This window comes from Dufourea novaeangliae, unplaced genomic scaffold, assembly GCF_001272555.1.
Source record: "Dufourea novaeangliae isolate 0120121106 unplaced genomic scaffold, ASM127255v1 scaffold110, whole genome shotgun sequence".
NCBI lineage: Eukaryota > Metazoa > Arthropoda > Insecta > Hymenoptera > Halictidae > Dufourea > Dufourea novaeangliae.
This window is the reverse complement of record NW_015373985.1, coordinates 274,526-287,732: the sequence shown is the minus strand read 5'-3', so window position 1 is coordinate 287,732 and position 13,207 is coordinate 274,526. Positions and strand designations below refer to the sequence as shown.

Here is a 13,207-nt window from a genome sequence, read left to right as displayed (position 1 = left end):
AATGCCGCGATTCGGTTGATGCGAATGATGATGCGACTCCGATGAATTTACAGGGGATGATGATATTTGCGGGTAGAGTTGGGAGCCGAGGCTATCCAACGAGCTGGATGAGCCTGTCGTTTGGTAGACACTCTGCGATGATGTGTGCTCGTGAGACTCGGGTGAATTAAGTATGAATGGCGAAGACGCCGTGGTGGGACATACTACTTGCTGCGGTGACTGGTGTTGCGGTAGGGACTCGGACATACTGCTGTCTAAACACTAGTTGGTTGTCTGCGGATGTAGCAGCGGTAGAGGAAGTTGAAGATTGTTCTGTTTCGCTAAACTTGCGATCTCTGCTGCGATGCCTCCCTTCGAACCCGCTAAACCGTCCAACGAAGAGGGTCCCTCGCTGTAGCGTAAATCACAAACCGGGCTCTCGAAGCCTGTCCCCGGTGTACCGCCACCGGTGCTCTGCGGTGTCGGTGGATTGTGATTCGTATTGCTTTGATTCATATCACGATGTACTCTATTTTGATGCCGTATAAGATAACTGTCGCGTACAAACGTACGCCCGCAAATGTTACACTCGTACGTGGTGCTCGCGGTATGGGTACGGATGTGAATTGCGAATTGACTCTTGGACGTGAACGTTAGAGAACATCTGTCGCACACCAACGGCTTCTCGGCGACGTGGCTCCAACGGTGTGCGGTCACATAGCTCTTCACTGCGAAACGTTTTTGACATATGTCGCAGGCGTACGGTCTTTCACCTGTGTGCACCCTCTTGTGAGTATTAAGACTGCTCTTCTGAGTGAACCTTTTCAAACACAGCTCGCACTGGAAAGGTCGTTCCCCTGTGTGCGTCCTCATGTGCACTTCCAAGTATGGCTTACGACAGAAACTTGCTTCGCACACTGTACAATGATATGGTTTGTTGCCCGAGTGGAGTTTCATATGTACATAATACGATGAAGCAGAAGATAGCACCTTGCCGCATACTTTACACGGTTGTGGTCTTGATCGTGAACCCTCTTTAACAGTTTGCTGACCTGTCGACTGACGACTCGGTGTTTCTTGTTGCACGCTTTGACTTTGCTGCTGTTGGGCTTGCTGCGGTTGTTGTTGACTTTGTTGAGTTTGTTGTTGACCTTGTTGAGTCAATTGTATCGTAGATGGCTATCCTGCTGAGAGAGGTCCTCTCTGTCATCCGAAAGGTTCACCATAGAATTTGAACCATCCGAACGGCTCGAAGCAACAGAATAAAAGCCCATGGGCTCGCTTTTAATCTGTTGCTCGAACATGGACGTCATTATGTCAGTCTGCTGCGGCTGAGCCAGCTCTTGCGATTGTGGCTCCTGCTGCTGCACTGCTTCTTGATCAGGGAGCAGAGTCAGGTTGCGCTTGACAAGCTGCTCATATCCTGCGTACCAATCCACCTGCATCACAGGGAACATCTATAAATCGTAATTTAGAAATGTCGTTCCGGCACAAAAAGTTGCAACAATTGTAGACAACCTCGTAATCCCGGTATCGTCATACATCCCCGATCGTTCGAACGTACGCGCGTCAGGTTAGATCAAACGTTTTGACATTTATCTTTGACAAGTGACAGAAGGTAACTGGACGATCAGCTGATTGCATAACTTTTGCGCGAAGCGCTCGAAGACGACACGATGCCGTCGTCAACAGAACGTAGCCCAGCAGCGAGCAACACGGGTGACTCTATTTTTAAAAACTGACGGGAGAAACGGCGGAATATTTTGACTGCGAAACCGGATTTCTTCGTAAGCAGTTCGCAAGTGGGGGTCGGTTTTGCTGCAACCGAGGAGAAAAGCATCGTTCTACGAACCTTTGCTAATGTAGTAGTCTGGGCTAGGGTCGAAAAACGTCACGCCTCATCGAGCGCACGCCTCCCGTTCTCGAGCGGCTTCACGGACAATCGCGAAACATTTGTACGACCAAATTGTTTTTCTCCGACATAAAATATAAGATGGCTGCGACTATATTTCGCGACCGTCACCTATATGCACTAGCACAAACACACGCACCCAAGTACCGACCGACGATATTCACGAACTTTTCTAATTGGCTGCCCTTCTTAAGCCACGAATATTATGCTCTACTACACCGACATCGCGCTTCGAAAACCGCTGATTGGATCGATCCCTCGCAAAGCTTCATTCACCTGTTTGATTTCATGCATATTTAATGGACAAACTTTCTTAATGCCGATATAATTTCTACTGTCTTGCAATAGAAATTATTTTTCCCATTGACTCAATAGGTATTTATTAATCATTGTATACGTATGCAAAACTTTTACTTCTTTGACTTATTCTCGTGCTATCTCGTCTCAATTATCTCTCAAAATTAAATAATTCGATATTTTTGTATACTTAATGACACTGACTCTGCATTTAAAGATGATAAATTAAATTCTAATAAACCTTACTCGTAACGAAAATTTTACAAACAAGTCATCGATGTTTATGCAATATATTTAAATATAAAATATTTATTAATTTTCCGTACCATTCTGATGTATTTTCCTTACAGTTTCATCACTGCTTCATTTATCTTAATTCATAAGTGTAATTCGTAAATCAAATAAAATCACACTCAAATTGTGCGTAATACTTCCATTCGTGATTTAATTACTGACGGCATCTTGGATGATAACACGCTAGAAATTCCCAAATCCCATCCGCCTATCAAACGTAAATAATATTAAATTGTAACCCTTCGAAATAATATTCCTAAAAAAAACAGGCGACCAACTCAAAAACTTGTGAGTCTGACGTACCGAGGAGAAAAGTTAGTTCCATTTACAAACACAGTTGCCCGCTAACCATTTAAGATTCATTGAAAAGAAAAGAAGGTTACTACGCGAGCTAAACATCGTTAGATTTGTTCTCAGCTGTATCGTATTCGACATTGTAACAAGGTATAGTTGAAATAGTATTTTGAAATTATGGGTAAAATACTGAAGTTTGTTAAACTCTTTCTTATTAGATGGAAATTATATTTAATCTATAAACATAATTTAGAAACAGTATAGCTAATTAATTATTAAAACAATCTAATGTGTCAGTTTGTCTTTGAACTTTGGTGCTGTTATAAAATAAAGTTTACATAAAATTTATTTATTGTGTTAGTAATGTGTAGATAAATTATGTGTCAAATTGTTAGTTTTAGTAATGGCTGTATCATCAGAAGATGTTATGAATCCAAGTCTAGATGATCCTGTAACCAAAGCAGTGGTGGATAATATAATGGGTAATTTACCCACAAAAAAACCTTTTGTTCGCTGTGATGATTGTGATCTATCATTTACAAGTCAAACAGTATTAGATACACATTTACAAGGTGCTAGACACGCTAAACAGGTTTGTAAAAATGAAGTAATTAATAAGACATAAAGAACAATTGAATAGGGAAATAAAAATTTGAAACACACATAAGCAAATCAAAAGAAATGTTCACTCTTGAATCCAACAGGAAACAAAAGAATTGTTATAAGCTGAAATATTGACATCTACTCTGTTTACAGATTAGATCCAAAAATATAATGGCGTCCCTTGAAGAAACTAAAGTGGCGTTTACAAAGGATGAGGAAACGAATGGATTAAAATGTAATGTGTGCAATGTCTGTCTAAACTCTATTCAACAACTTCAAACACATTTGAATGGTATTTTATCAAGCAGGATCTGTTTTACATTTTCATGTTTATTATGGATTAAAAAGCTATTTTGTTTTGTAGGCAGCCGGCATAAAAAGAAAGCAATGAGAGGTAATAAACACTATATGGTACGAAAATCATTATCGTATAGGTTTAGATGGAGTCGCACAATGTGTATGGATAAGATAATAGAAAGAAGTGTGGCTGTGTTAATCTACTGCTTAATATTGTTTACATTTGCATGCTTAATACTGCTACTCACTTTTACCTGCCATTTCTTTTCTTTAAATTAATACAATGCTAGCTATTCGCTTCTTGAATACCTGTAATTGAGAAATTGTTTATTATGTATTATTTATTATTTGGTATTTTTTTATTATTTATCATTATTTATTATTATTTATTATATATTTTTGTTAGACACTGAAAGTGTATATTTATTATTTATTTATTTATGAACATATTGTGTTTGAATGCAACTCGATCACGAGTTATTTAGTTACGTGCCATGATTAATAAAGTTTGTGTTTTTCACAAAACAATTGAATATTGTCTGCATTTTGTTGCAATCCTGTAGATGCAAAACTTTCATGTGCATATGTCCTTTGTCATCTTCTTGCTTACCTTTCTCTTTATACAAGTATTTCTAATTTACTAATTGTTTAATGAATGTGCAATACTAACATAAGTAACACTAACTCATTAAAGCAGATCACACTTTTCAGTGCATAGAGTTATTGTCTTAATTATATCTTTATTTTTGTGTCATATAAATTTATTATATGTGAGTTTGTGTTGCTTAAGTTTCTATTATTCTTCAAAAAACCATAAAATGAAATATATTTTTTATACAAATTCTTATATATTTAGTACGTCTACAGTACAGTCTTAAATGTTTGTGGTAAAAAGGCAAAGAATTGCTTGTTCATGTTTACGTATACACGTAAAATCTTTCAACAATCTCTTTTGTTAAAACTATTTTCATTAATGGTTGCTTTTCCCATAGCATGAATGTAGTGTTCAAGCTGATTTATTATCACATTTGACCGCATCAGCGGTTGTGATACATAGATAGTGTTGATCGCACATTGATGCTTAGGTGGGTGGAGTGACGAAGAAGTTGGAAGTCCAATGCCATCGACTCCCATGAATGCCCAAGAGAACTCTCCACCGAAAAGTGTGTCGCTTTCGTGCAACATGTGCAACAAGATTTTCAACTCTCCAGCACAGTATAATGTGGTATGTTATATCGGTTTATATATCTAAGTCGTATACATCTTAACTGATAATCCAATTTGTATTACATTACAGCATATAACATCGAAGAAGCATACTAGTAAGATAAAACAAACAAAAATTCAAAAAAAGAAAAGGTTCTTTCCATATTGGAAAAAACCTAAGCCTGGTGCAAATCCCAAAAATCTTGTACAGTCATTGTCAAATAATTTTGTACCGGGAGGTTTTACAAATCAGCCATAAGCAAAAAAATATATATATTAAGATCGATACATCTATTTTAATACATATATGAATTCTGTAGATGTGTACGATTTATTCTTTGAAGAAAACAGTGAAACGGTTCGTGAATTTTGTTACTTTTAATATCAATTTAGTATTTAAAGTCTAAATATGTACTATACAAGTACAACATCCTATGTCGTTTATAATTCTCTTCGTGAACATTCATGGTTTGCAGTGCATTGAATTTTGTACTTCCTTCTCTGCACTATTTCTTTATTATGTATTGTGAATACGTGTTAGAAACACAAATTGATATAAATATGATTTAATGATCGATGGAAGGTTTTAAGAGCTGACTACATAAAATATGCGTTACATGTTATAAAATAAAATGTGTTCAAATTATTTGTAATGTCCTTATTACTAGATGAAATAGCGCAAGAAGGTACTGATACACTGTACGAATGTATATTACGTCTATTAAAAAATGACGCGTTAAATATATAATATTGCGAGCAATAATTAGTATTCCATAATTTCATGAATCCTGCAATATATGTTGGATAAGTTTTGTGTCTCTTTCCGTTAGCTGCACAGTTTCGGACTGAAAAACAGATGATACAAATACAAATAATACAAATGATACTTTCAATTTAATCGATTATTTTACTAGTATTATGTAACATTACCTCTGTTGAATGACTTTTTAATAAACGACTGAGTTCTGCATTCTGTTTTTGGAAAAATTTTATTTCGGTATTCAACTGGTGCCTCTCCTTTAATACCGCATGGTATTTTTTAAGACCAACCAACAGGTTATCCCAGAGTCTTTCTTTTTCTGGTGAAAAGACATTTCTGTATCTTTGCCAGAATTCAGTTATATCCTCGTCAGTTATATTTCGTGAGACTGTGTTTTTCACTTTCGTTACTCTGTCAATGATGGGTACCGCTTGCTCCTGTTTCTTGACAAACTTATATCTCTCTGTGAATTCTTTCAAGGCGTTCATCACAAATTCTGTTTCAATTGCCAACAAGTGACCCTCATCGCACATCAATTGTCGTTTTGGTTCACCATCCTCTGCAAGAACAGAGAAAAATGAATGGAAATGAATTCATGTTTAATAAAAAGATTTGAGCATAAATTCATTTCTTTTCGCACGTTTGTTAATTTATTTATGTTATTCTATTTCGCACCATTGGTAACTTCAACAATGCCTTCAGCAACACAAGTCGACACAATCTTTTCTTCTGCAGACGATGTCTCGTCCGACGAAGATTCCAGTGTACTGTCTAAGGCCATTTCTTCTGCTTCTTCATCGTCATCATGGCACTTCTTGCAAACAAGCACATCTTGCACAGCTGAAACTAAATTAGCTTCCACTGGATCCATTTCTATATTTCCACAGGTGGAGGGCAAAGTGACTCTGCGGTGTTAAAAGCAAAGAACAATCTTTAAATGAAATACGTAGATCTCAGTTCGATGCACTATATAAATTTGAATTTCTTCATTTACTCGGATGAAGAAGGCTCCGTAGCTCCTTCCGATCGTCCACAAACATTCGGTGTACTGACAATTTTTACCGTGCATATGGGGCAATGCGCGTACGGTAAAAAGAAGTTCAATAAAAATTGAAATTCTTCTTCGGATGTAATCTTTAACGCCTGAAAATTCGAAAAACATCTTTATATTTTAACCCAAAATAATTTCACGTTTTCGTTACGCAATTCTCGAAAATTACTTGGAATATTTTATCCAATCGGATCAATAGATTATCTTCTTCTGTATATTTTGACAGTAAGTCTTTCAAAGTATCTTCAATAAGATAATCACACTGACTAGTAATCAATGTAACAATGTGATTCAATAAACGTCGTTCTAAATTAAGTTCATTTAACGTCGTTGCTGCATCGTATGTTTTAGAAATCATTCTCCTCTTTTTCGCTTCTTCTTTCTCTTTATATACCAAAGAAAAATTAATTCTTCATAATTATGATAATTTATTTGAGAATGTTAGCTTATATGACAATTTTACCCTTTTTTAGGGTGCACATCGCACCGCAATATGACGTTAAATCTTCCTTTTTTAATAATTCCATCTTTGGTGGCTCCCATTCGATTCCCAACAGTTGTTCGTGAATGATTTTATCGGCTGACAAAATCTAAGACAAAATGGCAAATACAAAGTATCAAACACTATTTTATTAATAAAATTTATTTTTATCTAACTTCCCAGATAGCACGTTACGTCTTGAAGACATCTATTTTACGGCTATTTTAAGTCTGAGGAGACTTTAAGCCGTCATTAAGCTCTCTTAAGCCGTCTGTGTGCTATCTGGGTTGTTGAAGAAAAATTAAGTTTCTTTCGTATGAATGTAAAAATGTTAAATCGGACTTAATTTGTGTAACTGTCTATGACCTCTTTTCAATAGACGAAACAGTGAGTGAAAAGTCTGAAAATAAGAATGCCACTGAAAAATGAATAACTACAAAACAATTGTATGAATAAGTATTCCCAAATAGCACACGGCGCCTTAATGACACCCATTTTACGGCTATTTTAGGTCTGAGGCACATTTAAGCCGTCTGTGTGCTATCTAGGTTTTATTACTTGTAGACAATTCTATATACAGGATATTTCATGTAACTTGACCACCTTAAATATATATCGCTTATTTTGTATGATAGAAAAAATATCAGGGAAGAAAAATATTCTGTTCGAAGGCGCCAATACGGTGATGGGCCGAATTTTTTTTTTCAGGGCATTTTTTTTTTTTTCGAGATTTCAAGGTCATCGAATTTTTTTTAACGGGACTACATATTTTCACTACAATACCCTTATAGCATATAAAAAAACAAATCCAACGAGGTGCAATATGTTGACCTTCACGTGACCTTTAGCGAAAAAATCATGAAATGTTTGTCAGTAAGCTCAGTACGCGTTCGGGAACGGTAAATGAAGGAATTTCAATTTCATTGGAACAGTGTACCGTGTAATTGTCCCTGGTGCTTGTAAACAGACATTCGTATTTTCCTTTCATCGGCAGAAAACATGCGACAAAGGGTTCTACATGAATGTAGATCAATTACTGCAGAGCAAGTTAAAAATGTACAGCAAGAATTTATTTACCGCCTCCAAAAATGTATCCAGATTCATGGTGCACATTTTGAACACCTTCTAAAATAAACATTTAACTAAAGACTGTTCCAATGAAATTGAAATTCCTTCATTTACCGTCCTCGAACGCGTACTGAGCTTACTGACAAACATTTCATGATTTTTTCGCTAAAGGTCACGTGAAGGTCAACATACTGCACCTCGTTGGATTTGTTTTTTTATATGCTATAAGGGTATTGTAGTGAAAATATGTAGTCCCATTAAAAAAAATTCGATGACCTTGAAATCTCGAAAAAATGACCTTGAGAAAAAAATTCGGCCCATCACCGTATTGGCGCCTTCGAACAGAATATTTTTCTCCCCTGATATTTTTTCTATCATACAAAATAATTGCGATATGTTTAAGGTGATCAAGTTACGTGAAATACCCTGTATAATATGTTCTTAAAGAAAACAAAACACCTACCACTTTGTTCAGATTTGGCAGTCTTTTCAAACATTCCATACAATTTTTGTTAAGCAAACATCGAAAATATGTTTTTTTAATTTAATCCTTTTGTGTATTACTGTTAATAATGCAATGCTCTACCTTATCTACTAATTCGTTCGCAGTTTTAATATTCAGATCCCAAATCTGCATATATTTCTTGTCATTGATATTGGCAAGAGTAGTCGACTTTTTTTCCAAGTCCACTAGAGCCTTCTGCGATTTTAAAATCTCACTGGTAAGCTTCTGAATTTCCAATCTTGTAGACTCCTCTAAGTCCGTGTAAGTCTTTTTTAAACCATTAATCACGTCCTGAAGCCTGAAATAATTAATGAACTACTTGTAATTTGATTCAAGAAACTTCAACGTTTCGGTACCAACTTATTTATTTTTCTCTTCTGCTGATTCTTCACGATTGTGTTCTCTTCTTCGCGACGTTTCAGCACGGCGTAATTATAATCCAATTTCTCCACATTCATTAAGCACAAAGCTTTGATGTTCTGCACCTCCTGCTGGAGATTCTGTATCTCCAATTCAAAGCTGATCTTGAGCCGCCTGAATTCCTCCTGATGCTGTGTCATCGCTTTCTTCATGTCCTCCTCGTACTCCCGCATTATTTCTTTCTTCTTTTCTCTCGCCTCGATAGTGTCCTCCCGGTACTTCTTAAACAATGCTTCCCACTTTTCCGTGGACGTGGCCAAAAGCATTTTGCGCTCCGACTCGATAACATTCTCGATGAGCATCAGTTCCTGGCGGTAAGCTTTCGCCATTGTGCGCACCTACGCGAAATATTTGTTATTGATATTTGTATAAAGCTTGTACAGATGTTTATATAAACGATTACAAATTTTCGGTTATCGGTGTAACAGATGAAAGTATCGAAAATAATAAAAAATTGAGGAGAATCGAAAGTTTTACGCGTGTATCAAACTGTCGTATTTGATCTATCATTACATTAATAAATAACATAATAGTTTCAATAAAGGGAGCACCAATTATCGAGGAAATTTAGGAAAACACTGTTCCTTAAAGTTATTCGTTTTCGTCGTTGTATATTGTACCCAGATAACACAAGACGTCTTATGGAAGTCCTAAAGACGTCTGTTACCGACATGCATGTCATCGCAGACTTCGGTAATGTCCTATAAACGTCTTCTGAACGTGTTACGTTACAAACAGGATGTCTTATAGACGTCTTATGACGTCCGAAAACGTCTGAACAACGTCCATGTACAGAATTTGTATTGAGAATAGATAAATGTTAATGATGATGTTGATGTTATGACTATAACATCAAAAACCATACAGTTATTAATGATCCTACATATTTCATTTAAAAAACGAACAATAAAACAGGATTATTTGTGAGTACCCTATTGACCTCTATACATTCTGACATTTTCATAGATTAATCCACGAAAATCAGAACAAAATCACAGACGTCTATAAGAAGTATGTGAATAAAATAGAAACTTCCATGGAGAACTTCATTGCGTTCAAAATAAAATAAAAACATTCTTGAGTACCCACGAAGTTTTTTATTTTGAATTCAGAAAATCTGCAGTCTAGTTATGAGGAAACTAACTTGAGCTTCCATTCTCTCGACAAGCAAGTCGATGTCTTCGCTCTGTTTCTTCACTTCTTCGGTGTACATTATATCAGCGTTTTCGAGCTCCTGTTTCAATTCCGCGATTACAGCGTTTTTCTCCTCGAGGATTTCAAGGCACTTGGAATTTTGAGCCTCCAATTCGTCGTGAATATCTAGTGGGTCTTTGCAGGCAAGAATATCCGGCCACTTTGCACTAATCTCACGGTACTTCTCCATACATTTTACGTCTTCTTCCTCGAGCATCGCCAATAATCGTTTCCTCGTCTCTTGCACCTCTTTTCGTCGCTCCAGTTCCCTCGCGTCGTTCGCTATTCTTACGCCGGTAACCTGCGGATACACAAACCCATTGCTGTTCCAAATGGTATTTACAATAAAAGTGACATAACTTAATGCAATTAACAATAGAAGAGTTTTTTTCCGAAAGAGGCGTTACAATTTTATTTTGAACGTATTGGCCATCGCGGTTTGTTTTGGAAACTGTTTTTAACTCTTTTTATTGAAGTTTTTTGGTTCTCTAAATATTACGTCATGCATTATGATATACAATCATGATACGCATAAAATGCGTTCGGTTTTTTTGTCGTAAAATATAATTATGATTGTTGCATACATATGAGTAATGGTAACGAATACGATCGTATAATAATAATTTTTATTTTGTCACTTTAGAAACAAGATTTCTTCTACAAAATATTACCATACTGGACTACCATTTCCGTTAAAGTACGATATTTAAGAAAGTTCTAGCTTGGTTTACCAATTTTCGAAAAGACTATATTTTCGAGATTTTGTTTTAAGTAATTGTACAATTGGAATTTCTTATTAATATTTACTGATTTATCGAAAACAATTACTACAATAATAGTCATCTACTCAAAATTAATTGAAAATTTCAAAATATACATACCACTTCGTTTCCCTCGGAACATAATTTGTCTAAAGCGCTTATACCGTCCAATATTTGTTTTTCAATTGGTGTTAATTCCACGCTTACTACATTTTCGGTTCTCACTTGCCTAAAAATAATTGTATTTACAATGTTCGAAACCTGTATGTTATTTAAAAAGAAAACGAAACTCTCCAGGCACCAACAACGGGTAAATATACACAGTGACTCATAAATTTGTTCACAGCAAACCATCACATTTATTTGACTAAATTACGTTTTGTTCACTTTTATTTGGAAATTAAGAAGAGTTTATCAGAGAAGGGTGATAAAAGTAAAGACAGCGAGGATATATAAATAGTAAATGCCTACAAATTTTTAGATTTGATTGTTACTTTGAAAGTATATGTGATCAAATGCACGAATTACTTTATATACATATAAAAATGAATGAACACTTGAGAGTTTCAGATTTTGTAACTATTAAAATCCAATTATAAATGATAATAATATTGATAGATATTCAGCACATGAAATTAGATTTTTTAATAGCTATACCTTTTATAACGTATACATTTTTTCTGAAAAATTAAAATAATGTAATTAATTGAGTTAAAAAGAAAGAATAGAAATTTCACCAGTGAATGAACAATAACCAGTAAAAGAACATTTCTAAGCAATGGCGCGCAAATTGTTTGTATATAAAACAAAGAATTGAAAAAAATCAATATTTAATTATTTGCTTATTTTAATACCTTAATTTATTAGTTTTTATATACAGGGTGTCTCAACTAACTCGATCATCTCGAATAATGACTTAACAGTACATTTTATGAAATTTTTTAGGCGTGGAACTTTAATGGTATCAAGGACATCTTATAAGGTACGTGCTCTTTTTGTGGGTGGAGACATTTCAGATATTTCAAGGTCACCTTGATTTTTTTAAACAGAATGACGTATTTTTTATATCATAGATCAATAAAGTATCAAATTAACCTACTAGTTCACGAGATATTTATAAAATAATTTTTAATACGTAGTTACTATCTGGAAGCTATAAGTGCTCGAACTGATGCAGTGATTATTTTGTAAATATCTTGTTAACTATTAGGTTTAGGACGTATGAAGGTTAACACATTTTTACTCAGAATTGGTTACTCAATCGATCGATCATTCCGTTAAAAAAAATCAACGTGACCTTGAAATCTCTGAAATGCCTCCACCCACGTAAAGAGCACGTACCTTGTAAGATATGCCCTTTGATGCCATTTAAGTTCCACGCCTCAAAATTTTCATAACGTAGTATTCGTGGTGATCAAATTAGCTGAGACACCCTGTATAATGTTCATTCACTGGTGCATCCACCCTACGTAAGTTTCTTTCTATTACAAGAGATCGCTATAAGTGATAACGTTTAATTCACAAATATACCGATAAGAATTCTACATACTTGATACTTACTTTGACTTTGCCGAAACTCGCCGATCAATACGAATTTTGCGAGCCAACTTTCGTTCGTTTGGATCCATCGACAAAATAGACGGTCCATCTGCCTCGTCCATGGGTTCCGAATATTTCTCAAAAATTGCAGAGGCAATCAACATTTTCAATTCACAATAATTACCCGAGTGAAATAAAAAAAAATTGTGATCCTAATTATTTAATTGGAAGCATACATCAGGGTTACATGAAAACGCTATAAAAAGGTTATACGACGTTGGTACGTAGAAACTGATAATGAGGGGTAACAATTCAGGTATTTGAAATAACTAACTTTGTTTGTTCGATAAAATACAAACGAGGTGGTAGAATAAAAATTGTTGTTTTTACTTACTGATGGTACCCGACAAAAGATTAGTATTTAGGTCCAATAGATGGCACTGAGTGTTACTAAATGCTTTGTGCCTTGTGCTCATTGAGTTAGAAGCTGCTTCAACACACCTACAGAATAGAACAGTATTTTTTAACACTGCATACTATAATTAA

At 35.3% G+C, this 13,207-nt stretch overlaps 3 protein-coding genes across 3 annotated transcripts; 1 reads left to right on the top strand and 2 right to left on the bottom strand.

The window, feature by feature from the left end:
* Positions 1-8: 8 nt before the first annotated feature.
* On the bottom strand, positions 9-1,414 carry LOC107187319 (zinc finger protein 32-like). Its single transcript, XM_015575392.1, is given in 2 exon segments — positions 9-1,154; positions 1,157-1,414. Coding segments are annotated over 2 exon segments (1,029 nt in total). The 5' UTR covers positions 1,293-1,414; the 3' UTR covers positions 9-261.
* Positions 1,415-2,907: 1,493 nt separating this feature from the next.
* LOC107187320 (zinc finger protein 346-like) lies at positions 2,908-4,013 on the top strand. Its single transcript, XM_015575393.1, has 4 exons — positions 2,908-2,926; positions 3,172-3,368; positions 3,533-3,671; positions 3,744-4,013. The coding sequence occupies exons 2-4, from the start codon at positions 3,180-3,182 to the stop codon at positions 3,953-3,955; spliced, it is 540 nt and encodes a 179-aa protein (XP_015430879.1). The 5' UTR covers positions 2,908-2,926; positions 3,172-3,179; the 3' UTR covers positions 3,956-4,013.
* A 700-nt stretch (positions 4,014-4,713) lies between these two features.
* On the bottom strand, positions 4,714-12,825 carry LOC107187314 (dynein regulatory complex protein 1). The gene is made up of 11 exons (XM_015575386.1): positions 12,683-12,825; positions 11,243-11,351; positions 10,312-10,662; positions 9,108-9,505; positions 8,829-9,045; positions 7,157-7,283; positions 6,863-7,077; positions 6,637-6,785; positions 6,318-6,547; positions 5,813-6,201; positions 4,714-4,803 (listed from the first exon to the last, which is right to left on the bottom strand). The coding sequence occupies exons 1-11, from the start codon at positions 12,823-12,825 to the stop codon at positions 4,714-4,716; spliced, it is 2,418 nt and encodes an 805-aa protein (XP_015430872.1).
* Between the last annotated feature and the right edge of the window lie 382 nt (positions 12,826-13,207).

Bases quoted from the DNA above. Each gene is read 5' to 3' on its own strand.
- LOC107187320 (XM_015575393.1), top strand. From the start codon at position 3,180: ATGGCTGTATCATCAGAAGATGTTATGAATCCAAGTCTAGATGATCCT. The intron at 3,369-3,532 runs GTTTGTAAAAAT...CTCTGTTTACAG, and splicing joins GTGCTAGACACGCTAAACAG to ATTAGATCCAAAAATATAAT. The intron at 3,672-3,743 runs GTATTTTATCAA...TTTGTTTTGTAG, and splicing joins ACTTCAAACACATTTGAATG to GCAGCCGGCATAAAAAGAAA.
- LOC107187314 (XM_015575386.1), bottom strand. From the start codon at position 12,825: ATGTTGATTGCCTCTGCAATTTTTGAGAAATATTCGGAACCCATGGAC. The intron at 7,078-7,156 runs GTAAAATTGTCA...TGGTATATAAAG, and splicing joins GATGTGCACCCTAAAAAAGG to AGAAAGAAGAAGCGAAAAAG. The intron at 4,804-5,812 runs GTAATGTTACAT...CATTCATGGGAG, and splicing joins TAAAAAGTCATTCAACAGAG to TCGATGGCATTGGACTTCCA.